This window comes from Engystomops pustulosus, chromosome 5 (assembly GCF_040894005.1).
Source record: "Engystomops pustulosus chromosome 5, aEngPut4.maternal, whole genome shotgun sequence".
In the NCBI taxonomy this organism is placed as follows: Eukaryota; Metazoa; Chordata; class Amphibia; order Anura; family Leptodactylidae; genus Engystomops; species Engystomops pustulosus.
The window spans coordinates 173,806,229-173,831,257 of NC_092415.1; the positions used below are offsets into that span (position 1 = coordinate 173,806,229).

The 25,029-nt window shown below is 40.1% G+C and overlaps 1 protein-coding gene across 2 annotated transcripts in view; it reads left to right on the top strand.

The window, feature by feature from the left end:
* VILL (villin like) overlaps positions 1-24,294 on the top strand; it is a 43,989-nt gene extending 19,695 nt beyond the window's left edge. The window contains exons 4-20 of one of the 2 annotated variants that reach the window (XM_072153838.1): positions 2,818-3,014; positions 4,108-4,216; positions 7,448-7,558; positions 10,650-10,849; positions 11,751-11,829; positions 12,115-12,213; positions 13,091-13,244; positions 13,965-14,065; positions 14,968-15,105; positions 15,850-16,008; positions 16,612-16,791; positions 16,895-17,040; positions 17,584-17,728; positions 18,641-18,829; positions 20,969-21,037; positions 22,578-22,862; positions 23,296-24,294. In XM_072153838.1, the coding sequence (XP_072009939.1) occupies positions 2,818-3,014; positions 4,108-4,216; positions 7,448-7,558; positions 10,650-10,849; positions 11,751-11,829; positions 12,115-12,213; positions 13,091-13,244; positions 13,965-14,065; positions 14,968-15,105; positions 15,850-16,008; positions 16,612-16,791; positions 16,895-17,040; positions 17,584-17,728; positions 18,641-18,829; positions 20,969-21,037; positions 22,578-22,862; positions 23,296-23,409 (2,475 nt within the window). In that variant the 3' untranslated portion in view covers positions 23,410-24,294. Of the gene's footprint in view, positions 1-2,817; positions 3,015-4,107; positions 4,217-7,447; positions 7,559-10,649; positions 10,850-11,750; positions 11,830-12,114; positions 12,214-13,090; positions 13,245-13,964; positions 14,066-14,967; positions 15,106-15,849; positions 16,009-16,611; positions 16,792-16,894; positions 17,041-17,583; positions 17,729-18,640; positions 18,830-20,968; positions 21,078-21,959; positions 22,013-22,577; positions 22,863-23,295 lie in introns of those variants that run through there. The other variant, XM_072153839.1, reaches the window with a different exon arrangement.
* The last annotated feature ends 735 nt before the right edge of the window (positions 24,295-25,029 follow it).

The window sequence follows — 25,029 nt, forward strand, 5'->3', positions numbered from 1 at the left end:
TGAGAATTATACTGTGTGGCCATACTAGGGCTGGGGTTGGTGCACATTAGAAGGCATAAGCTTATGACATGAAGATTTTCAGCAGTGTACGCAGCTTCTTTCATCTTATTTCCAGCTTTTGGTTTTCCAAATGTTGGAGGGCATGGTATAAGTACTATTACTGCATTTTTGGGAACTGCATACTATTATCCTGTATATATTATTTTTTTCCCTTGTAGAAAATTGCAGGTTCTCCTTAGTAATCTTTGAACTGGGACCACTTATGTGCAAAATGGCCCTGCACTGATCCTATAGCATTTTCTGAATGGTGCAAACACATTACCACCTGCTGGTCATTCTTGTCATTGCAGCTTAATATTATCTTCCAAAAATGTATTTAATATTTCTTTCAAATCTTTCTTATTTATTATAGTTTGTTCAGGATATTCCAGATGTTTACTATACATACAGTTGTTAAATAATGTAATAAAAATAACATAACTTTAAAGTGGCGTGCAGGAAAGTGACACTAGAAGGTTTACCAATGGAGCAAAGAGTATATAGGCCACTGATGGCGAACCTTTTGGAGACAGAGTGCCCAAACTACAACCAATACCGATTTATATATTGCAAAGTGCCAACATGACACTTTAAGTAGTAACTTATTGATCCCTGCTGTAACACAGGTTTCAATTGTATTGGAATCCTGAGTTCACCAATACATTAGAAAGATGATGGGGAAATTTGGATTGTAGCTTCCCTCCAGGGTCCCCTGAAGAGGAAGAATCAGGGAGCCCAGAGCAGGAGCTCCAACGTTAATCCATCTCTAGCTCTAGATAGGGGATAACAAGGTGATTGTTGAGGGTCCGACTGTTGAAACCCTGACCAATCATGGGAACAGGACCACCAGCAATCCAGCGAACGGGGGTCCCATTCTACCTAATGGGAGAGAAACTGCCAAGCACAGCGCTCCGCTATTGAATGAAGTAGCAGGACGCATGCTTGTCCTGTCGCTCCACCCATTCGTGAGAACAGGACCCCCCATTCCCTGGATTGCTGGGTCTTCCATTACCAGGAACGGTTGGAGGTCCAGAAGTCGGACCCTCACCAATCACTTTGTTATCACCTATATTGTGGATAACTGCCTAACTTGGTACAACCCCTTTACGCTCCACTGAAAGGAAATATTAAGGTCTCTGGTAGTTTATTGGGAATTGCTGTTACAGTAACGAAAGTAGGAAATAGTAAAGTGCAGTGACCATCACTTCATTGACAAGGGGAGTGCTAGGAGCCACGTTTTAATAATCAATGGAACCCCAACGATGAGACATTTATCACATATGCAGGTGATAAATTATGATTACGGAATATCTTGTGCAAGTGATCTCTTCCCTGTGATTAGATATTACGGGTGAAGGGAAGGACGGAATGTGTGTGTTTGCTAATGGTGAAAAAGGATACCCTCAGAATTCAGCCGAATCCTGCCATGCCCTAAACAAACCCAGCACAGAGCGAAATGCACCGGATCAGTAAACACTGTGATTCTCCTTTGTTATATCCGTGTACACCTGTCACTAAATTACTAGTTCTGTCAGGTAGGGGATAAAATCTGCTAAAGTCTGACAAATATGACTCTTCTCATCTAATTTTACATGGGATGAGTCATGTTGAGTGGTTGCAGTGGGAGTGTCACTTCAGATGCCCCTTTTTGTGTTCTATAGTACCTAGAAACATGGTGTCATATTAAAGATAAAAATCACAGCTTTCATGTACCATTAAGCTTGTGGTTATGTGATCTAAAGAACTGGGCATACAAACAGTTAAATAATTAGGTGGTAACTGGTCCTTTATCTCCAGATTCCATTTCCAACTATGTATTTAGCTGTCTGTATCTCACCATACATCAAAAATACATCTGTATCTTTCCATAGGTCAAAAAACCATAAGCCTGATGTCATCTAAATGATGAGATCCTTACCTTTAAAATATTTCTAGGTGATATAGAACAGAAAAAAATTGCTTCTGAAACGACCTCCCCCTTCCCATTATAGGGGTTGTGACACCAATAGCACAAGACAATCAGAACTGGAGGTCTGAGTACCAGGACCTTTACTGATCTTGAGAATGGATCCCATATCCCTCTTGTGAACAGGGAAGCAAGTCAAAGGAAATCTACCAACAAAATGCATCATAATAAACCAGAGACACTTACTCATAGATCCAGGAACCATGACTGTAGTGATCTTCTGATATTTGTTATGCATGACCTCCTTCTCCCTCCCTCTGTCTGATGTGATCCCATAGAGGCAGTGGAAGTTTTGCCACACAGTGTGAGGGGAAGTGATGCTTGCACACTGTAACAGCATGTGAAACTACAGCACAGATGGGCTCTGGTAATGCTCCTATAGCCCTTCATTAACATCATTTTAAACATTAATTTTAGAAGGAAGGAAATCAAATATAAAAAGATTACCAGTCACAGTGCCTGGGTCTATGAGTAAGTGTCACTGGTTTATCATGATGGATTTTTATGGAAGATTTCCTTTAAGGGTGTGAGTTGTTGTGCCATTCATTCTCTATGTAACTGCAGGTGGTAGCCAAGCACTGTACTCCGCTATCTCTGTCAGTCACATTCAGGATGAATAAAGAGGCAATTTGGAGGGGTGACTTTACACTCTCTTGGCAATGGGGAGACGGGACCTTGATTTGCTGGTACCACAATTGCCCTTAATTGTTTATGCGCCTGTAACTTATGCCAACAGTTATAATCGTATGGCGTTGGCTCAGTAATTGTAGACAAGGTCAGAATAAACTATTTTCCTCTTGTCCCTTCCATAGATCAAGCAATCATCCAGTGGGACGTCCAGTGATCTCCACTACTGGATAGGGACAGACTCTACTCAGGATGAACAAGGAGCTGCCGCACTTTACACAACCCAGATGGACGAGGCACTAGGAGGGAGCCCTATCCAACACAGAGAGGTGCAGGGGCATGAATCGGCCACTTTTAAAAGCTACTTCAAGAATGGTATCATGTAAGTGGGATTTCTTTTCTGATACCTGCAACTTTTGATATTATTAAATGGCTTATATATTTTTGTCATATTACATACACGTGCAAAACCTACATCTATGTCTTGTGTAGACATCTCCATAAGGCTTGGTCCATATAGCCTATAGGACATACATGTTATTAGCTGCATTGAACTTGCTGGTGGCTAATACTGATGGGAATGACGGCTCTTCTTAGTGATCTGGCTCATTAGGCTCCGCTCACTAAAAAGAGACGGCTCTTCTGGCTCCTGATCGGCTCCCTATTAAAAATATAATAGGGAGCCGCAGGCCAGTCAATCACCCCACGGCACTCCACTTTTAACCAATCAATCAATTGTAATTTAAAGGGGGCCTGGTGAGTGACTTAGTTGGAGGCGGTTAGGTGGAGTTAAGTGAGCTCTTTGAGACGGCTTGTTAAGACCACACATCACTAGTGACTAATCCTTTCTACTTTACAGCAGCTGCCATGAGGATGCATTCACACATGGCAGTAACATATGCATTTTCAACACATCAGCTGAGAAGAGGAGATTTGCCTGATTACATAGCTGTTAACACTGTGTTTAAAAAAAGAATGTGTTAACGCAATGTTGAATGTTGACAAGTGTGTTAACACATGCATTTGTTAACCTTATGTTAATGTACGCATTAACGCATGCGTTTTGTGTTACTGCCACGTGTGAACGCACCCTAAAAAATGTTGAGTTGCAGAAACAACCGAATGCAGCTGTCCTATACTGTTTTGTGGCTCCCATAGCGGTGAATAGTAGTTCCAGTATAGCAGAGCTTGGGAATTATGGAAATAGTGTAGCTCATTCTCCTATACTGTTTCCGTAACTCCTTTTAATCTGTAAAAGAGATACAGAAACAGCATAGCACGGCTATATTTGGCTGTTGGAGACGGGGCTGTTCTTATCACCGTGTATATAAATAAAGTTCATTATGATAATTATTGTTATGGTTTATATTAGTATGTGGTACTGATGTAGGGTCAATAATTTGCACTACATGTTGATAAATCATGCATTTATTAGTATCAGGAACCAAACATTTCTCTTACTTCTCTCACACCAGATACAAGAAAGGAGGAGTCGCCTCAGGGTTTAAACATGTGGAGACAAATATGTACAATATACGTCGCTTACTGCATGTAAAGGGCAGAAAACACGTCACAGCCACAGAGGTATGTGGTATCCTGCTGTAAGATGGGTAACTAATAAAATCCCACTAGGCACTAAAAAATGCCGGCCTTTTCTCCATATTGATCTTTATAAGGAATCACTAAATGAGATTGTCCAAAAGATTCACAAACCCAGTGTGAACAGGGGTTTAAAGAGGACCTGCTCCCCCCCCCCAAAAAAAAAATACCCCCACCTAATATGTTCCCCCTAATCCTCCCCTCAGCCCCTTTATAATTTATAAAATTTTTATTAAAATTTTTGTGTGCAAAGTTTGTTTTAATCTATCCGACCCCTTACCAAATAAGAGGTTGGATCCTCGTACAGGTCCCCTGGCAGTTGGACGTCTTCATGAGGGGGCCGGCCTACACACCTCCTCGGGGAGGACAGGTCGGGGACCTGTAAGAATAGTCGGCAGCAGCGCATTTATTGTGCAATCAGTGCCGGCTCTCTGCGATGCAGTGCCCTGACAGCGCCAGCCGTGCCAAGCTGACAGCGGCTGCACCCGCGCTGTGCTGACAGCGGCTGCACCGCAGTGTGCTTATCCACAGCTCCGGTTGAATGTTCATCCGGCAGTGCGAACAGTGCGGCGCAGCCGCTGTCAGCACAGTGCGGGCGCAGCCGTTGTCAGTTCGGCGTGCCACATTGCAGGGTGCCAGCACCAATTGCGCAATAAGTGCGCTGCTGCCGGCTATTCTTACAGGTCCCCGACTGACTGGGGCGTGGAGGCGGGGGTGTCGGCCGGCCCCCTCATGAATACGGCCAACTGCCAGGGCACCTGTACGAGGATCCGACCTCTTATTTGGTAAGAGGTCGGATAGATTAAAACAAACTTTGCACACAAACATTTTAATAAAAATGTAATAAATATAAATGGGCTAAGGAGAGGATTAGGGGGAACATATTTGGTGGAGGTATTTTTGGGGGGTGACAGGTCCTCTTTAAAGAAAATTGCATAAAATTATATAAAATAAACTATTCAATACTCGTTAATACCCAGGCAGCTCTGGCATCACTACTCCGACGATCTGAAGGGGACCATTCAGGCTGCCTTGGTTCAAAAAAATGTGTTTGCAAGGATCATGCGTCATAGGGTGCTAGCTCCTATTTCACATTAGTAGAAGTGGCTAGCTACTTGCTATGCATGATGATTGCCAATGATGAAACCAATAAAGTTTTAATGGGTACCTTCTCGTTGGTGAACTACTAATCCTAGCAAACACATCATTCACATGATTACAGCAGCCAATTAATATTCTCAAGGTCAACTTTATATGTGGGATCAGCATCTTCAAGATACACCCCCCACCCCCATGGCCACCACTAGGAAGTTTGGGGCCCCTGACTGCCAAATTTTTTGGGCCGCCCACAAAATGATAACCCGGCCCTGTGTGCACAGTGAGTTCCCTCCACCTGGGAAGAGTGGAGGGTTTTCTGTGACTTAGGGCCACTAAACCCCCCTGATGGTGACCCTGTTTCCCTGTCTCACTAAGTACCAAGATATTGCAATGACATAAATGCAGTCTACATACTATGATATGAAGATGAACACAAATAGTTGGCAGGAGGACCAGTCTAGCCAAATGTTACCAAAGACATTCAAAAAGGAACTAACAATACTTGTGGATTTTAGGCACTTTGGCGCCATTACAAGTATTGTTCAGTCTTGTTCAGAATGCTGAACTGAAATCCTTTGTAGTCGTAACCTTTTGAATTTGTTTTTCTTCTCAGTGGGAGATAGTCCACAATATCTTGTTTGTTTCACAATTCTGAATCTGTTTCAATGCATCCTCTGTGGGACTGGCTGTACTTGTCTGAGTATTTTAATAAAGAGGAACACTTAACTGCTCTCAACATGCGATTAATAAGTCAGGCACCTGCTGTAATCAGCTACTATACAGAGCAATTGTTTTGGGTGGATTTGCTTTTGAGAGTCAGAATATTTCTTTAACCCCTTAAGGACGCAGCCATTTTGTAGATTAAGGCTCAGGAGATTTTCTTGGATTCTGACTTGCGTCGCTTTATATGGTTATAACTTTTGAACACTGTTACTTATCAAAGCAATTCTGAGATTGTTTTTTCCCCACATGTTGTACTTCATTTTAGTGGTAAATGTTGGCTGATAAGTTTTGCGTTTATTTACAAAAAACTGAAAAAATTATGAATTTTTTGAAAAATTTGCTATTATTGAAATTCAAAATCATCGTGTTTTCAGGCAGATAGATTTACCACCTAAATAAATTGCTGAATATCATTTCCCACATGTCTACTTTACATTTTCATAATTTTGGAAATGTCTGGATAATTTACTTTGATGTCATGCGGCTTACAAATCAAATATCGCTTTCCCATATTTTCCGAATTGAAATTTTAGCATTAAAACCACCCTACATAATCAACCCACTCGGAGCGCAAGTGTTACTCGGGGATGTCTTGGGGTAGATTACCACTTACATCCCACGACTCCCGATACCAGCTCAACTCTGGTGTAGAGCTGAACCAGCATTGACTCAGTACTAGCATGCCACTGAGCGCTAATAGCGGGAGCCTGCACAGTACTAGTACGGCGCTAAGGGAAGGGGTATTCCCACAAAGACAAGATTCTTAAATAGACTCAGGATAACAAAATAACACATTCTGTTATTTACTGTTATTAATAAAAATACAACATTTCTCAGATATAATTCCAACTTGTGTCTATCAGTCTTGGTGTAGACAATTTTGGTTTCCCCTGGACCAGACCCTGGATCTTGTGACTTTAGGGTCGGGCAGGACAGATTTTTTGGCAACCTCTGTGTAGCACTGCATAATCTGTGAGCACTATATAAAAAAAGGAATTATTAGTATTATGGGCAAACCCCTTTAAGAAAAAAAAAAATGGGAGATGTTCATACATTGGTGGAAAATAGCAATTTTAATGGCAGATGTTCAGTAATATGGCTATGGATTACTTAACACTTAATCATAAATAACAACGTTGTAGCAAAATTAAAATAATTGTCCAGAAAAATAAAATATGATAATAAATAATATAGCTCAGTTTTAGATATAAAAATTTAATAAAGAATATAATAATTCACTTCTAGAAACAAGGGTTCCTAAAAGTGTCTTATAGGACCCTTTACGCCATTGTTCTTATATCTGACACTAGCTATATTATTAACTACAATGCAGTCAACGCTGTAATTTCTTAGCTATTTTGCTTCTGTGTAAAATATTGTATTTTATTCTTCCAGGTTGAGTTGGCCTGGAGCAGTTTTAACAAAGGAGATGTTTTCCTACTGGATCTAGGAAAAGTCATCATCCAGTGGAACGGGCCAGAAAGCAACAAAACTGAGAGGATAAGGGTAAGTGATTGAGGAAGATGTAGAAAGTGACTGTGTAGAGTAAATGATCCATGAGAAGTAAGTAAGTAAGAGAGTAGTTCATTTTATGCCATATATACATATGTGATTAAAGGTGACATTTAGTGAATTTATTGCTAAAAAATGCATATTACCTTTGTACAGCCATAAACAGGCAGTTTCCGGGGTTATGTACGGGGTAAGTTATTTAGGTTTGTACTTAAGTAGTATTTGTATGTACTGTAAGTCGAAACAGGTATAGTTTATCAATGTAACTCCAGCCAAATTTCTTTTTGTCCCAGTGACAATGGGATTTTCTAAATTATGTACTGTTATTGGAAGAAGGATTATCAATAAAGCTTCATTACAGACACCTTACAGCTGATCATTGCAGCCTGGGACTATAGTAAAGCATCCAGAGAGCTTCACCAGAGGTCACTGTGGGCAGAGGGGTCCGTCTGTAACTAAGGGTCATCTGTAAGTTGGTTGTCCTTAAGTAGGGGATCGGCTGTAGTTTCCAAGATGTCAATCTAAATATTTGTGCTGCCTTAAAGGGGTTGTCTGGAATCTTAAAAATTAATATATGATGGGGCGGCTATAAATCATTAAACACCTTAATACTCACTGTGGGAGAGCGGGAGCAACAGAGAAGGTGAGTATAAAGTGTTTATTGTTTTATATACCCCTCCTCCCCACAACCATATATGCAACCAGAATATTGTAATGTGTGGCTGGACATTTATAGTTTTAGGTAAAAGGGAACCTGTCACCAGAATTTTACTAATAAACCTATGATAGGTTCCCATAGCACAATGCTAACTATTGCACACTGTTTTTAGTTAAACTATTCATACTTCCTATCCCCAGAAAATAAATTTTGTAAGCGTAGCTGGCACCCTGCCAGAGAGATCAGCGCTGTGTGACTTGGCTTAAGTATTCAGCATCTCCTTAAATCCCTTTTCCTCTGGCTGATTTCATCCTCTGCTCAGCTCTGCTCTACCAAAGGGAAGGGGTAAGAGGGGAATGTCAAAGACATGGGCTGAATCGCATAAATAACACACACCCCTTGTGACTAGCTTCTTCTTTTGGCAGGGTGACAGGTAGGCTTATAAAGTTAATTTTCTGAGGATAGGAACTATACATTTTTAGCAGTGTGGGCAATAGCTAGCATAGCGCTATGAATTTTAGTTTATTGGTTAAAATATGGCGACAGGTTCCCTTTCAAGTCTGGGTTTGAGAGCCTGAAAATTTTTGGCCACATGTTCCCTTTCAAGTCTGGGTTTGAGAGCCTGAATATTTTGGGGGGAATTTTGCTGGTCAGATGTATCTTAGTGGTATTTCTTTATAAATATGTGTAGGTTTTGAGGTCTTTGGTAAATTTTCAACTAACCTATTATTATTTCCAAATAATGGAATTTATTAACATTGTACAGTGTTTTTTTTTAGCACCAACTTTCTAAAACAAATACTCCATGTGTGAACTTACCTGTACCATACAATATTGTTGGGTTTTGGCACAAAGGCAGCATATTGGAATATTGACACACTTCATTACTGTACTTGGGAAACAAACTAGCAAATGCCAAGAGAGGAGGAAAGGAGGAAAGGGAAATGTATGTAATGGCACTTGGGACATCTGTGTTTTACCATCACATTGCAAGAATTTGGATAAGAGACCCTTAAACATTTTGTATAGATAAAGTTATCAACATTGAGCACTGACTGGAGCTAGAAAGACTGGCAAGTGGCTTGATGGGATTTTGACTTCCATGTTGGAAAGGCTGCTGGGAGGTGGGTGATGTTGGCCATATTTGACAGTTTTGCCTAAATTAGTTTAGGAATGGTATTTTACCTATCACTACAATCGCAAGAGCCTAAATTTCTCCAGACCACATTCATTTTTCTCTTAGTTACAGTAAGGCAGTGTATTGCCACTGATTGGAAGTCTTCAGTATACTTACATTGTCTGTAACATAATCTAATGGAGTTTGCCTCTGATGCAACCATACATTGTCTGGGTTTGAATATTAACAAAATATTCCTTCTCTTATTGTTAGATATTGAAGACCTATTTCTCCAAAAATTAAGTAATAAGATTTATGTAAGCTAGGAGGATGTTGCTTTATGTCCTGGGGTACCACTCTCTAACACCCCATTTCAGTGTACCATCATACCCTCCTTCATCCCTCCAGTCCTCATTGCTCCCCTGCGGAAATATTGTGTATCCAGGGCATGTATAGATATTGCCAATGGCTGGGCAGAGCATATCATGCATGACATTTTTAAGGAAATCTACCATCAAGGTCAAGCATGGATAAACCAGGGAAACTTACTCATATATCCAGGCACGTGACCGTGGTAATCTTCTTATATGTTCTTAATCTTGTTATCCGTGGCCTCCTTCCTTCTAAAATCAACAGTTAAAATTATGCTAATAAGCCAGAAAGGCTAGTGGGTTGGTTCCCAGAGCCCCCCATGCTGAAGCTTTACATGCTGTTAAAGGAGCACTTCCACCTTCCCCCTGTGTACTGGAACTTCCTGGGCTGCAGTAAGATTACATCAGGCATAGGGGGGGAGACAGTGTAACAGACTGGGAAGCATGGAGGGATTTTGGTAAGTAACCCAGTAGCCTTTCTGACTCATTAGCATAATTTTAAAGTTGATTTTAGAAGGAAGGATGGATGTAAGTGCCCCTGGTTTACCAAGATGGATTTGATAGTAGATTTCCTAACCCATAAAGGTGCATCAGCAGTGGGAGAGATTTGGAGGATAAGGGTCAGGATGCTGTTAGCTGGGAAAAAACGTAAGTTGAGAAAGGTCCAGTACGGAAAAAAAATCTTTGGGTGCTTAGGATAAAACCCAGGTGCTTATATGCATAAGAAAAAAATAAGTGAACTCAATAAATGAATCTCTTTTGGAAAAAAAGTTGTGGCAATATGTTATACTGATATGAAATATGGACTAGTTTTCTTCATTAAAAATGATGTATATGTACATCAGCCACGATAAAGTGTAATAAAGAAAGATTTGCCTAACTAATCCACATTTATCCTGTGCGGCCTATCTTGACATATATCTAACTCTCTTTCCGCAGGCTTGTAACATGGCTCAGGGCATAAGGGATGATGAGCGAGGGGGAAGAGCCCAGATTGGCATAATAGACAATGAAATAGACTCCCCTGACTTGATGCAGATAATGACAGCCGTCCTTGGGCCCAGAGCTGGGGAACTGAAGAATGCTGTGCCGGATGAGAAAGCTGATGAGCAACAAAAAGCTAATGTCAGGCTTTACCAGTAAGTCACAAAACTACAGCAAAACCCTCTAACACTGCGGCTCATACACGGAGAGAATATTTGTCATTAATCATAAATAACAAGCAATTCTACAACAGGGCTAGAGGTGGAAACTCGATCAATTGTCTAACTTATCCCAGGAATCTGATGCAGGTCACTGTGGACTATTGCTAATTAGCAATTTGCTTCTTGGAAGACTTTCCATTATATTCTAAAAAGAGCTAAAATTCTGGCAATTTTAAACCACCAACTAACCAGTATGGCAATAATAGCAATAGACAAAAAAGCTCCATAAAATACAATGACAGTGACACAAACAAATTTCACGGCTGATTTGATAAAGTATGGACATCAGCCCACATTTATTAAAGCGCTTGCTCATGCCAGCAATAAATGTGGTGCACACTCCGACTAAGCACTAACAAGCCCCTTTAGCTGCGCTTCTTTCTGTCTTGTCGGGCGCAGTGCAGCCACGACACAAAACTGGCGCAGACACTTTATAAATTCATGTGCAAGCGTGCAAAGTCAGTCAGAAAACTGGCGCAGGGGCTTTAGTAAATCTCGGCCATTTGGACACATTTACTTACTCGTCCGGAGGTGTTCACCAAAAGTGCATTGTCCAACGAGAATACACTAAGATTGTGCGCCAAATATCCTGCATGTGTCGCTTCCCCGCTAAGGTTTGATGGAGTTCACATTCTTCTTCCTGGTGCATGTAAGTGCATTGGATTGCGACACAATTTGAAAGTTAAATCCTGCACTCAGTCCGAATCAGTCGGATCGTCCGATCAATTTGGAATATTCAGCGTTGACTGCTGGACTCTTTCTATTATACTACTTTTTCTGCTGTCATCTTTATATTGCAATACATGGAATAACTTCTCTTTGTTCTCTTTTGCAGTGTGTTTGAAAAAGATGGAGATTTGGTTGTGGAAGAAATTGCAACAAAACCTCTAACGCAAGATCTTCTGCAGCACCAGGTACGTTGGTGACATCAATACAATGAAATTGTAAAACATCTACAGTACAATTGGATTTATTTTGAGGCCAGGGAACTGGAATACAGGACTTCCCTCCTTCCTATGGGTTCCAATATACCATAAAGAAATTGTAGTTTCCAGTTAAACTTGTTAATATGGTAGTAAAAGAATATTGGGCTTTTACATGTATTTCCGCTTTTGTTCTCTGTTATCACTGCCATAATTATGATGTGAGAGGCTTCTACTCATAAGAAGGTGTAACCTCCGGATCCTTCCCTGTTGCAGGATTGTCACATTCTAGATCAAGGAGGAGTGAAGATTTATGTTTGGAGGGGGAAACATTCCAGTCCGGAAGAGAAGAAATCCGCTTTCAGTCGAGCTGTGGTAAGTGCAATGATCATGGATTGATGAAATTTTACTATATCAAAAGAGTCATGATAATAATCTGCTGGGTATGGGCCTAACAGATTTAAAGAGGACCTGTCACCCATAACAAAAGCACTTGGTGCTACTTACTATCTAACACCCCATTTCAGTGTACTAGCACTATCTCCGATGCAGCAGTGTTACACTGCTAGCGTTATCGGAAACCTATAACGCTGGCAAACAGTGCAGTGCTGTACAATAGAAATGCTGGAAACGCGCTCAAATCTGTCCAGTGTATTCATGACGGAGTGGGGCTAGGGCCGGTGACTGCCGCATGCCTATGGAGTGGACAGGACGGTCCAGGGAATAGGCAGTGTCTCAAACCGCCCCCTCACAAATACACCAGACCGCATTGAGCATGGTCTCCATTTCTATTGTACAACGCAGCAGTGTTTGCTAGCGTTATCGGAGAGTTCTGATAATGCTAGCGGTGTAACACTGCTGCATCGGAGATAGCGCTAGGAGCTGCTTACTTTAGTAACTTAGAAACTGCATAATTGAGATAAATAGTGAAGGTATTATGGAAATCCCATTGCATTTCTCTATCACATCCTCACAGTAGACTTTAACGCTTGCTAGAGGTGGTAGATCCCCTTTAAGAATTGGGTTGTTTTAAGGGGACAAAAAACTCGTCATTTGCAAAGGGACATGTGTGCTAGAATGTTAAGTGTGTGTAGCACTTGTAGTGTGTTTATACACAAAGTTGTGTCCCTCCTCTGCTATCCTTTCTGGATGTACATAAATATATTGACAACTGGGTGTTGCCAGTCACTTTGTCAAATGGATATATATATAATTGCAGATGATAAATTATTAGATTATGATCTCTTTGTAGGGTTTTATACAAGGCAAGGGATATCCTGCTACCACAAATATAGAGGTGGTCAATGATGGAGCGGAGTCAACCATGTTCAAACAGCTCTTCCAGAACTGGAGAGATTATGGAGAGACACAAGGACTTGGCAAAACTTTCTCTGTGGGGAAGATTGGTAAGTTGTCGTACAACTTTATCTTGCTGCTTGAGTAAGACACTGGGGAATTCATTAAGAATGGCATTTTAAATGCCGGTGCTCCTCCAGCCTATGGATATGGTCACAAACTCTGCCAGTTCAGACCTGTAGACCACATCTGATTTGGTGGAATTTTTTGCTAAAGTCAGTTTTCCAGCAGAGACTAGTAAATCCAGCAGGCAATCCGGATTTCCATTTCTTTTGTCTGATACTGGAGATTATGATAGCAGTACATAGGCTAATAAAAGTAGTAGTAAATCATATGTAGACAATGGGGACAGATTTATCAATCTGTGTACAACTGGATTCCGTTTCAAACTGTTTTTAGAGACTTTTGTCAATGGAATGAAAAAAGGTGCGTCCTCTGTATTAAAAAGGGGAATGGCAGCAGTAAAAAGGCGGAGATAAGGTAGCATAAAAAATGCGGGTGGGCCCTGTTCTCAAGGTCGGTGGGGGGCACAAGATAAGGGATAACTTAAATAGCTCATACAATCCCTTTAAGACACTTTTGATAAACCTGCACTGATATGTCCAAACTCAGCCATTACTTAAACAGATCATTCAAGCCAGGTCTCTGTTGAATCCCTTTATATTTATTGAGAAACACACTTAGGGGAGGGATAGTCAATTATTTGCCTTAATAGATTGCATCTGCAATATAATATATTACTAGTGTTAATAAAACTATGTTTTGTATAGCCAAGGTGGATCAAACTAAATTTGACATTAACCAGCTGTATGCTATGCCGGAATTAGCAGCAGAACAGCGGATGGTGGATGATGCATCAGGGAAGGTGGAGGTGAGTAGATAAAGTTTCCTGGCATGTACAGTTTGTAAATATAATATAGAAAAAGTCAAAAACAACTATCTTATATACTCGAGTATAAGCCTAGTTTTTCAGCACAAAAAAATGTGCTGAAAAACCCAAACTAGGCTTATACTCGAGTCAAAAAAATAAATAAATCAAAACTCGCCTTTCTGGCGGCACCCGTGGATCTTCTGTGCAATCCATCCGGTATTGTTGTGCTGCACAACGGGGAATGGGGGGCTACATACACTGGGGCAGGGGCTGGCAGGCTATATACACTGGGGCAAGGGCTGGCATGCTATATACACTGGGGCAGGGGCTGGCAGGCTATAAACACTGGGGCAGGGGCTGGCTGGCTATATACATTGGGGCAGGGGCTGGCTGGCTACATACTGGAGAGGCTGTGACCAATGCATTTCCCACCCTCGGCTTATACTCAAGTAAATAGGTTTTCCCAGTTTTTTGTGGTAAAATTAGGGGCCTCGGCTTATACTCGAGTATATACGGTAATATTAAAACTATACATCACAATATATTCACACTATCAGACATATGGAATGATAATTTTATCAGTAGAAGGTGTTAGTGGAATAGATACCTTTTCATGAATGTCCAAGTTTATTTACTTGGGAATCTGTTCCTTCTGGAATAGATATACTGGTTTGGTTTTAATCCTGCATCATGTCATAAGGCTTCTAGTAGGTCATGGCTGATGTCAAGGGAGCTGCCTTACAAGGTAGAAAGAGGCATGAGTTTCCTTATCTCATCCTGAAAAACTTTGCATATTTCAGAACTGTAATTGACAATGTTAAAATCTGGCTATAAAAGTGATAAGAGTTTTTCACAGGATTTTTCAATGCTGTAAATTGATCCGGGTTTTATAAACTTTTCAGATCTGGAGAGTTGAAAATCTGGAGCTTAAAGAAGTTGATCCGAAAACCTATGGAAGATTCTATGGAGGAGATTGTTATTTGGTGTTATACACATACATCAAATCAGGGAAACCAAATTACTTGCTTTACATGTGGCTGGTAAGTGATGTATCAGGAACAAAGCATTGGGGGGCATGTATTAAGCCCCATTCCTGTCAGTTTTTAAGTTTTTCAGCCCCGCACATCAGTTTTTGGCGCGACAGGAGTGGGGTAGGCAGGAGGTGAACATATAGTATCTGTATCGATTCCTATGGTTTTCTAGATCTTTGCTTGCTGTCATTCCATAGAAAGTTTCTTCCAGGGAACAGAAAACTGACCATGATTACACAGGTATACAGCTCGTTAGCATTACAGAGAGTAATCAGAGATGTGTGATGTAACGAGATGCACACCGTGTGACCATGGTCAGATTTCTGTCCACTGGTAGTAAACATAGAAGCTTCCTATAGAAGAACAACAAGCAGAGATCTAGAAAACCGTGAGGAATTGATACAGAAAGTATATTGGAAAGTTATCATTAATTTGCTGAAATGGGAATACCTCTTTAAACCACCAGATCCGACAGGTCCGAAATGGCTTTTGAAACCTCTTATTAGACCCAGGATGCTGTTTACTGGTATTAAAATTTAGTACACCAGTCAATAAATTACCCCCATTGTACATATGGATGACGTTTTTTTTACGTCTCTTCTCAATTATCTGTTTACTTGTAGGGAACTTATATAATAATGGACACATTGGGGGTTATTTATCATTCGACCAGCTCCTTGGGATGGCTCTATGTCCATTACTAAAAATTAACAGACAATTCTGCCTTTCTAATATTCTATTTCTCACTGGCAGGGTCGCCATGCCACACAAGATGAGATCACGGCGTGCGCCTTTCACGCTGTAGAACTGGACCGCAAATACCAGGATCAGCCAGTACAAATACGGGTGACCATGGGGAAAGAACCAAAACACTTCCAGGCCATCTTTAAAGGAAAGATGATTATATATGAGGTACAGTGATATTGTCCCATGTACTAAATACTGAATTATTGGATGATTTTGTAAGACCGTTACTCTAAGGATAGCTATTGAAAGGACCTGTATACACTTTAGCGCCCATTTACTATTATGATATCAGCTTGACATTATGTGTTAATATACTAAAATCTAGCATGTTTTGGCAAATTTGAAACATATATGACCATTGTTTGACCAACACAACAAATTGCACCAAAATTTTAGCATAAACTAGACTAGACAATCGAAAGTTTACCAGATTTATCATTGAGGCATCACCCACTGAGATATTTTTGGAGTATCTGTCCTGTCCAAGCTTATATTGTCTGTCTCTTCTGTTCCTGTCTAGCGATAGATAGATAGATAGATAGATAGATAGATAGATAGATAGATAGATAGATAGATAGATAGATGATAGATAGATATATAGATTGATGGATAGATAGATATATAGATTGATGGATAGATAGATAGATAGATAGATAGATAGATAGATAGATAGATAGATAGATAGATAGATTTGCACTTAGAAATTACATTAAAGTTTTGTACAATATACTGTTTAGAAATAATCAACATTTTTCACTATTGCATTAGGGGGGAACCAGTCGCAGTGGAAATACAGAGCCGGAACCTGCAATCAGACTTTTCCAAGTCAGAGGAACAGATGAATATAACACAAAGGCCACCGAAGTCCCAGCCAGAGCCACTTCCCTCAATTCTAATGATGTTTTTGTACTAAAGACTGATACCATGTGCTACCTGTGGTGTGGAAAGGTCAGTGATTAATTCTAGGCATATAACTATTTTACCCATAGGCAGATAATATGATTATAACAACTGTCCACAAATGATCTAAATGTTGTACATTACCTTCCAGGGCTGCAGTGGAGATGAGAGAGAAATGGCCAAAACTGTGGCCAATATTATTTCCACACAAGACAAGCAAACCATCCTGGAAGGGCAAGAGCCTGCTGAATTTTGGGTGGCTCTGGGTGGCAAGGCTCCATATTCCAGTGATAAGAGGTAAATGCAAATACTATTCACAGTAATTTGGGTGAAGTTAAGGTAAATAATTTCAGTCCACCAATGCTAGGTAGAGGAGAAATACCTTTACCAAGAATACCTTTGAACTGAAATCCACTCAGTAAGATAATTTAACTTTAATGTGTAATGCTAATTAGATCCATGGAGTAACGTTAAACCCCGGAGTTCACAGAGGCTACTCCACACCCCATGTAGGCTCTGCAGCTAATTTGCATGTTTAGACCTAGATAACATTTTAATCTGATAGGCAGCATTCTAATAAATGATACAAGATGTGCAAGGATGAGCCACACATGGGAAATCTACCTCTGGAACTACGTAAAAAAGCAGTTTCCATGTGGTAGATTTCCTTAAAGTCTTCTACACCTGTGCCAAATACATATGATGTCCATGGCCGTCAAATTTTTAAGCTTAAGGTAGGATGAGAAGGCTGGATTTCTCCATCACTGGGCCCTGCAGTAGTTTGATAAGGTGAAAGGAACTCAGTTGAAGTAAGTTTATTTTCTGTGATATTTTGTACAGATTCCAGGAGACGGTTGTACAGTACAAACCCCGACTCTTTGAGTGCTCCAACCAGACTGGTCGATTCATTATGACAGAAGTGGTAGATTTCGCCCAGAGTGACCTTGATGAAGATGATGTCATGATGCTGGATACATGGGAAGAGGTATGTGATGTCTGACCAAGTAGAAAATGATAAGATAATTCCTGCATACATTCACACTCAAGATGTCACTCAGTTATCTGCTTTTAAATTTATTATAATTACTCTAAATATAGCAACCTTCATACACTGACAGAATATATCAAAAGGAAACATTGGTTGCTATTTTTCATCCTCCGTCCTCTTAATGGGGTTTTCCCACCAAGCAAGTTAGTCCACAGGATAGGGCCTAACTTACTGATCAGTAGGGGTCTCAGTGATGAGACCCCCACAGATCACGAGTAGTAGGGGTTCTCTCGTCACTCCACGAGATTAATGGAGCAGACGACCGGGCATGACCGCTTTGCTCTATTCATCTCTATGGAGCTGACGGAGATTGCCGAGTGCCGCTCAGGAGTGAGTGTTATGAAAAGTTGTTTGAAAAAATGTTTTGCTTTTTTATGTATGCTTTTATCCACATATATTTCAGTGCCATATATACATGAGGTTTTTTAACCATATGTACAGGTATGTCACTGTATATGTTCCGTATGTGTATAAAATACAGTGTTACTAGCTTGCCCAACCCCAAAATTATACAGCAGCATAAATTGCACAACCGTATGGTACACATATTTAAAGCGTTCCCATGGTCTTCTATGGTGTGTACAGAACAGAAATACAGGAGACTCTAACATTTTTATATCTTGATCACGGTGCGTCACAGAGGGCAATATGGCCATTTAACTCAATGACCATATTACCCATTGTAATAAATGTAGCTCTGTGCTTCCAATACGGTATGGGTAGGACACATGGCCGGTTCTAATATCTTAGTTTAAAAAGGACTTTAAGATTTCTCTATTTAAAACAATAAAACATGTATATGTCCAGGCTAAAATAATGTTTTAATAGTAACATTTTCCTTCACCTCAGCTATTCCTATGGATTGGCAAGTCAGCAAATGAGTATGAGAAAACGGAATCTCTCAACTCTGCAAAAGAATATCTGAAATCTCATCCCGCAGGCCGAGACCTGGCAACTCCAATTATTACAGTAAAACAAGGCCATGAACCTCCGACCTTCACTGGTTGGTTTAGTGCCTGGGACTCTCACAAGTGGAGTGTAAGTACAAGCGATCTTTTTACAGCAATAGATATATGTTTTCTCCCAATACTAAGATACTATGGATCAAACAGTGCAAAATTAAGCATTTTAGACACACATCAGAAGATGTGTCTGAATTTGTGAGAGTCGGGTGTGGCTTTGTGACATTGTGTGGCTTCACACATTCACCAAATTATCATCAAACATCACATTTTGCCTCTAGTATGAGCCACTTTGATTGGTTTGGCATATACATTTCAGTCTAAATTGTGGGATCAGTACATCTGCCCCACGATGCTGCAGTCTAGTATATATCGGGAGATGCTGGTGGGTCTTTAGCCGAGCAGCAGTTATAAGAAAGCTCCAGTACAATCTAAAGCAACATTTGGACAGTACATAGATATAGCTCATGTTCTGTGTTGCTGTAGGGTAGACCATCTGAATCTTTTATTGTGGTCTGCTCAAAATACATCAACCCCAAAATATCAGATATTTGGGTTCTTGAGGGATCTTCAAAGAAGTCATGAGATAAGAGTTATGAGATAATAATCGGGTGATCAGGACAAAATCCTAATATAATTAACTCAGGTAGAATAGGATTAGGAGGACTCTATGGGGTCATTTATCTCTGTTTGTTTTGGTTGTTTTTGTCTGTCGTTTTTCTGTCTGCTTCCTTGGTAATTTATCACTTTTCCTTGAATTAAATGAGGGATTTTTTAAAGATCTCTTTTTGAGACATTTGTGAGAAATGTCACAAAAATGTCACGCAAATGTCACAAGTAACTTCTTTCCATTTTCTAAGTTTTCCTTAAGTATGGTTTAGTCTGGAGTATTTCGCGCCAAAAAATAATAAATGTCATTTGCAACATTTAGCACATCTGGAATAGAAAATGTGACACATAAATGTGTCTGACGAAAAACATTTCAAAATGTCCCCAAAAAGGCGCAAAATTGCAATGAGTCAAAAAATGTCAAATAAAAAAGACAGAATAGATAGGAAGAAAAATAACAATAAATGACCCCCTATGACTGCTTAGAGCAGTGATTTTCAACCTTTTTTGAGCCGTGGCACACTTTTTATACTTAGAAAATCCTGGGGCACACCACCAACCAAAATAGCACAAAATGACACTAAAACAGTCATATTATACATATAGTTAATAATATAGATTCTAAATTTATTTTACTCACTCAGTGTGAAACCTGGGCCTGTTTCGATAAACACAAAAAGGATATCCTGGCAGGAATGGTGGAAAGACACACACGAAGCTCTTCCTCAACAGTTCTCAGTTTCTCCCTGTTTTTAGTATATGGTGCTGATTATTATGTGGCCCATATACTGCAAAATAAAGGGGTACAATGAGAAGTACTATGGCCATGAGGCCAGAGTACAAGTGCCAGCTCATATACTCCGCATATGAGCTGGTACTTGTAGTACTCCAGCCTCATGACTATTTCTCATTTTACATTTCTCATTGTTATATGCAGTATACTGCTGGAGTACTAAAAGTACCAGCTCATATGCTGAGTATTCTGCCAACAGTGCTTATACTCAGGCAAAAGCTCATATAGTCAGCATTATTGGTGGGCATTACCTTGGCTCTCAGGATGATGCGGCGGCCTCGGTGACGTCATTTTGTCGCGCAAGGTTCAAAGCTTGCGCATGTGTTATTGTACACGTCTCCTATATTGTAAGAAGCCGTGACTGCGCATCGTTGCGCATTGCCGGGAAACAAAACACAGGGGGCACCATAGTTTGGGGAACTTTCCCCGCGGCACACTGGTTGAAAATCACTGGCTTAGAGGATGTGATGTAGGATTAGAGGAATGTCAAATTTGTTGGGCCAAATGTCGAACTGTGGTTCATGATAATGTACAGGTCACCCAATAAGCAAGAAACAAATCCAAGGAAAATACATTTACATCCCTAAGACCTTAGTCATCACTGGAGGTAAGGATTCGGTGTAAAGTGAAAAGGAAGAAAAATCTAATTTAGAGTTTAACCTGCTAAAGTTTAAAATAAGAATTTTTTGAAAATACAGAGGACAAAAGTACAAATGAAGAATTGCATAATTGGAAATAAATCACATGAACAAGTACAAATATATCGGTTGTCTTGATAATATGGAAGAAATCTTTGCTTTATTTTCCCAACAGTCAGACTTATCCTATGAAGATATGAAGAAGAACCTGGGCGACGTCTCGGCCATTTCTCAGATCAGTGCGGTAAGTCGTAAGGGCTTTACTAGCATATACAATAGCTGTGGTCTGATGCAAACTAGAACAGATTCATAGTATCATAGTAATAATAATAATCTTTACAGGCGGTCCCCTACTTAAGGACACCCGACTTACAGACAACCCATAGTTACAGACGGACCCCTCTGCCCACTGTGACCTCTGGTAAAGCTCTCTGGATGTTTTAATATAGTCCCAGACTGCAATGATCAGCTGTAAGATGTCTGCAATGAAGCTTTATTGATAATTCTTGGTCCAATTACACCAAAAATTTTGAAACTCCAATTGTCACTGGGGCAAAAGAAAAAAAATTGTCTAGAACTTCCATTATAAAATATACAGTTTCGACTTACATACAAATTCAACTTAAGAACAAACCTCCAGACCCTATCTTGTATGTAACCCGGGGACTGCCTGTATTTATATAGCGCCATCAAATTCCATAGTGCTTTAGTATCATATCATAGTTTATACGGTTGAAAAAAGACACATGTCTATCAAGTTCAACCAAGGAAGGGAAGATTCTTTATCCATAGCAATAATATAATATTTCCCGAGGGTTTCCTCACCAGATACCTGTAACTGTGACAGGGTCCGCACCCGAACATGTACAAGAAATAACAGCACACATAGCGAGGGGCTCCCAATATGGGCGTAACTAGGAGAGGTTGTGCCCCATTGCAGACTTCTGCATGGGGCCCCTTCCCCTTAAAATATATACATACATGTTAACAGAATTCCACACATTTATACACTCATATATACACACATTTATATACTTATATACAGACACATAAACACACATTTATCCATTTTTACACACATACATACATTTATTCACTCATACACACATGTATTTATTCACTCAGACACTATTCTTTTCCCAGAAGAAGGGGGGCGGGCGTTACAGGGCAAAGATATAACTTCATGAAGTCCAGTAGCTGTTGAGCACATGGAGGAAGTAGAGATGAGAAATTCCTAGTCCTGCCATTCTGCTGTCCCCTCCCCATCCCCCGACATTTCTAGTCTGACCCACTGGCTCAGCTGTGTACTATACTGGCTGGGCCCCCTGATACTGTGGACCCCAAAGCAGCTGGTATGTCTGCTACCACTATGGTTATGCCCATGGCTCCCAAGATTATTACTAAAGAAAGTATTGATGCAGCACAAAAGGATCAAATAAAATCCATCAAATATTTAATTCCAATATTTTTAATCAGCAACAGCAAAATGGTGAACAAACCTACCTACGCGTTTCGGTGTTCATACTCATTCACGGTCCTAAAAAATGTGGCCCATTTACAGAAGGACCTAGATTCTAGTTAACCCTTCACACACTTTTTATAATTCCTGGTCCAATTTCTACACTCACCTCCTGCAGTAATAAAGGAGCCCTAGCCGGTCCCATGGGTCCAATAGCAGCTACTCTTCCAAGAGATGATGGAGTATAGTACGATAAGTTCTCAGTACCCGTTGAAGTGTCTAATTTTCCTATATATTGTATTCAATAAGTTTTCTTTCTTCTTAGGACTTGAAAAACACAAATATTAACAGCACAAACAAGTTTGTAGCCCCAGCAAAGACCGAAAATAACAATGTCAGTGTCCCAGCATATAAGTCACATACTAATGGTGGCCTGCCACAGAGTAATGGTAGTCACACCAGTACCAATGGCAATCAAGTACCAACCCAGAACCTGCCTAAAGTAGAAATAGTGACACAAAGCAATGGAAATGAGACCTTCGATAAGAGTCTGCTCCTTAATAAACTCGCAGAAGATTTACCTGATGGTGTTGACCCCAGTAAAAAAGAGGTAAGTTTAGCTCTGCCATATTTGTCAGGCAAGCAGTGTTAGTTCCTACAGAATAATGGTAAATAAAATAATTAACCTTGCTATAGAGAGCTGCAATATCAGACACAGCCACTTTAATATGAACAGCGCTGTGCTTGGTAGACAATAGAGAGACCACAGTGCTTGCTGATGCATTGCAACCTCTTCAATCAGCTGATCAGTAGGGATGCTGTGGGTGGGCTTGTAGATACATCATCAATATTAAAGTTCTGGAAAATACACAAAAATTTGGATTCTCAGCTTTTCATATTATTTGGTAACCTATTATAAAACATCAAACTGTATTTAGTTACTAACACATGGAATATACAAAATTATACAAGAACAGTAATAATAATAATTCCTTTATATAGCGCACACAGATAATCATTTTTATTTATTTTTGCCTTCACAGATGTATTTGTCCGATGCCGAATTTGCCAATATTTTTGGGATGCCCAAAGCCCAGTTCTACACACTGCCCAAGTGGAAGCAACAAAACATGAAAAAGCAATTCGGCCTCTTCTAATACACTACATAGAATTTCTAATTTTTACCTTTTTTTGTGTGTGACTTCGCTGGTGTCACAAAGGGAGAGAAGTCACATATACGACCATTATACAGACCTGAAAACCTGGGTCTTCCAGTGTTTTATTCTATTCATGGACTTCAGTGACCCAAAATACATGGCCTTACAAATTTCAGCTCCTATTTCAATGATTCTATGTTCTGCACTACACCATTTATCTGCTCCTTTATAGATAGATATCAATATGATAATATGATTATTAGTCATGGTAAACTGGATTAACAAGCAACTTCAGGACCACCAGCCATCGCTGCTTACAGTCATCCAAAGACATGAAGATAAATGGGCCATGGCACCAAAAGACCTCACCAAACTTAACCCCAATTTAGAACCTATCAGGGCATTTTAGGGGCAACTCCATCTATATGTAAGCATTATATATTAGAAAATTCACCTGTGCCTTTATGTTACCAAGTTCCTTTCCTCTAAAGATAACATGGAAATCCTATATGACTGGAATTACTTCATTGGGGGAAGGGGGGGGGGGGGGGGTTAAGATACTGGGCTTATATATATGCCTAAAGATAAATGTATTATATTCTATGTATATGGTTTTCCTACTGTACGTCCATAGCTTCTTCCCCAGATTTGACACAACAATTATTCCATCTTTTTGTGGAGCATATTGCAGGTACTTTTTATGATTTATGTTCATGTCATCCATGAAACGTTTTATTTGCCATAATAAAGCTGATATTGTTTATTGTCTGTATGGAGGATCACATCCTATGATACACTACAGATCAGTTTTCTGTGATCCATAAGTGACAATGATGTGCCATTATGTAAGTCATTATGTGTGATTCAATAAACAGTGTAAATTCACCCACTTGTCCTTTGTATTTGACTGAAAGACAGGGGAACACATCTAGGAACTGAATTATAGGATTATAGGGCGACTAGTTCTGTTATAACAGTAAGAGCCCATGCACACGAAAGTACAAAAACAGGCCAAAAACGATGGTACAATGTGCTTAATGTACCTCTATGGCAGCCGCGAGCTAGCTGCCTTTTTACTTGTCCTACCTTCATTTCTTGGGCAGCAGACAATAAACGCAGATCAAAATTAGAGAACAACGTATGATCACTTGATTTTGTAATCTCCATCAACATTTGAAGGATTTTTTGTATGGGCTACAACAGTGTTTTACAAAGTTTCCAAAGTACATCAACATAATTAGAGAACAGGAATGACTTTAGCACAGAGAAATATTAGAACTATATTTTCTGAAGGTTACAGCAGCCACCAATAGGTAGGAAGAGGTTTTCTATTGGGTTTAGATCAGGACTCTGGGCTGGTAATTTCATTGTTTCAATGTTTTCTGTTTCCAGGAACTGCTTTACCTGTTTTGCTGTGTGACGGGACATTGACCTGCATGAAAATTACTGGCTGATTTAATGATGAACAAAAAGAAGGAACAATGGGGCTTATTTACTAAGGGTCGCAGATCGCACATTCGTCGGACTGTGTGCCATTGTTGGGGATTGCACAGCTCCCGCAGGTATTTGGCAGGTGTCTGCGCTGGGATAGTGTGCAATCGGTTTCTGTCGCAGCTACGC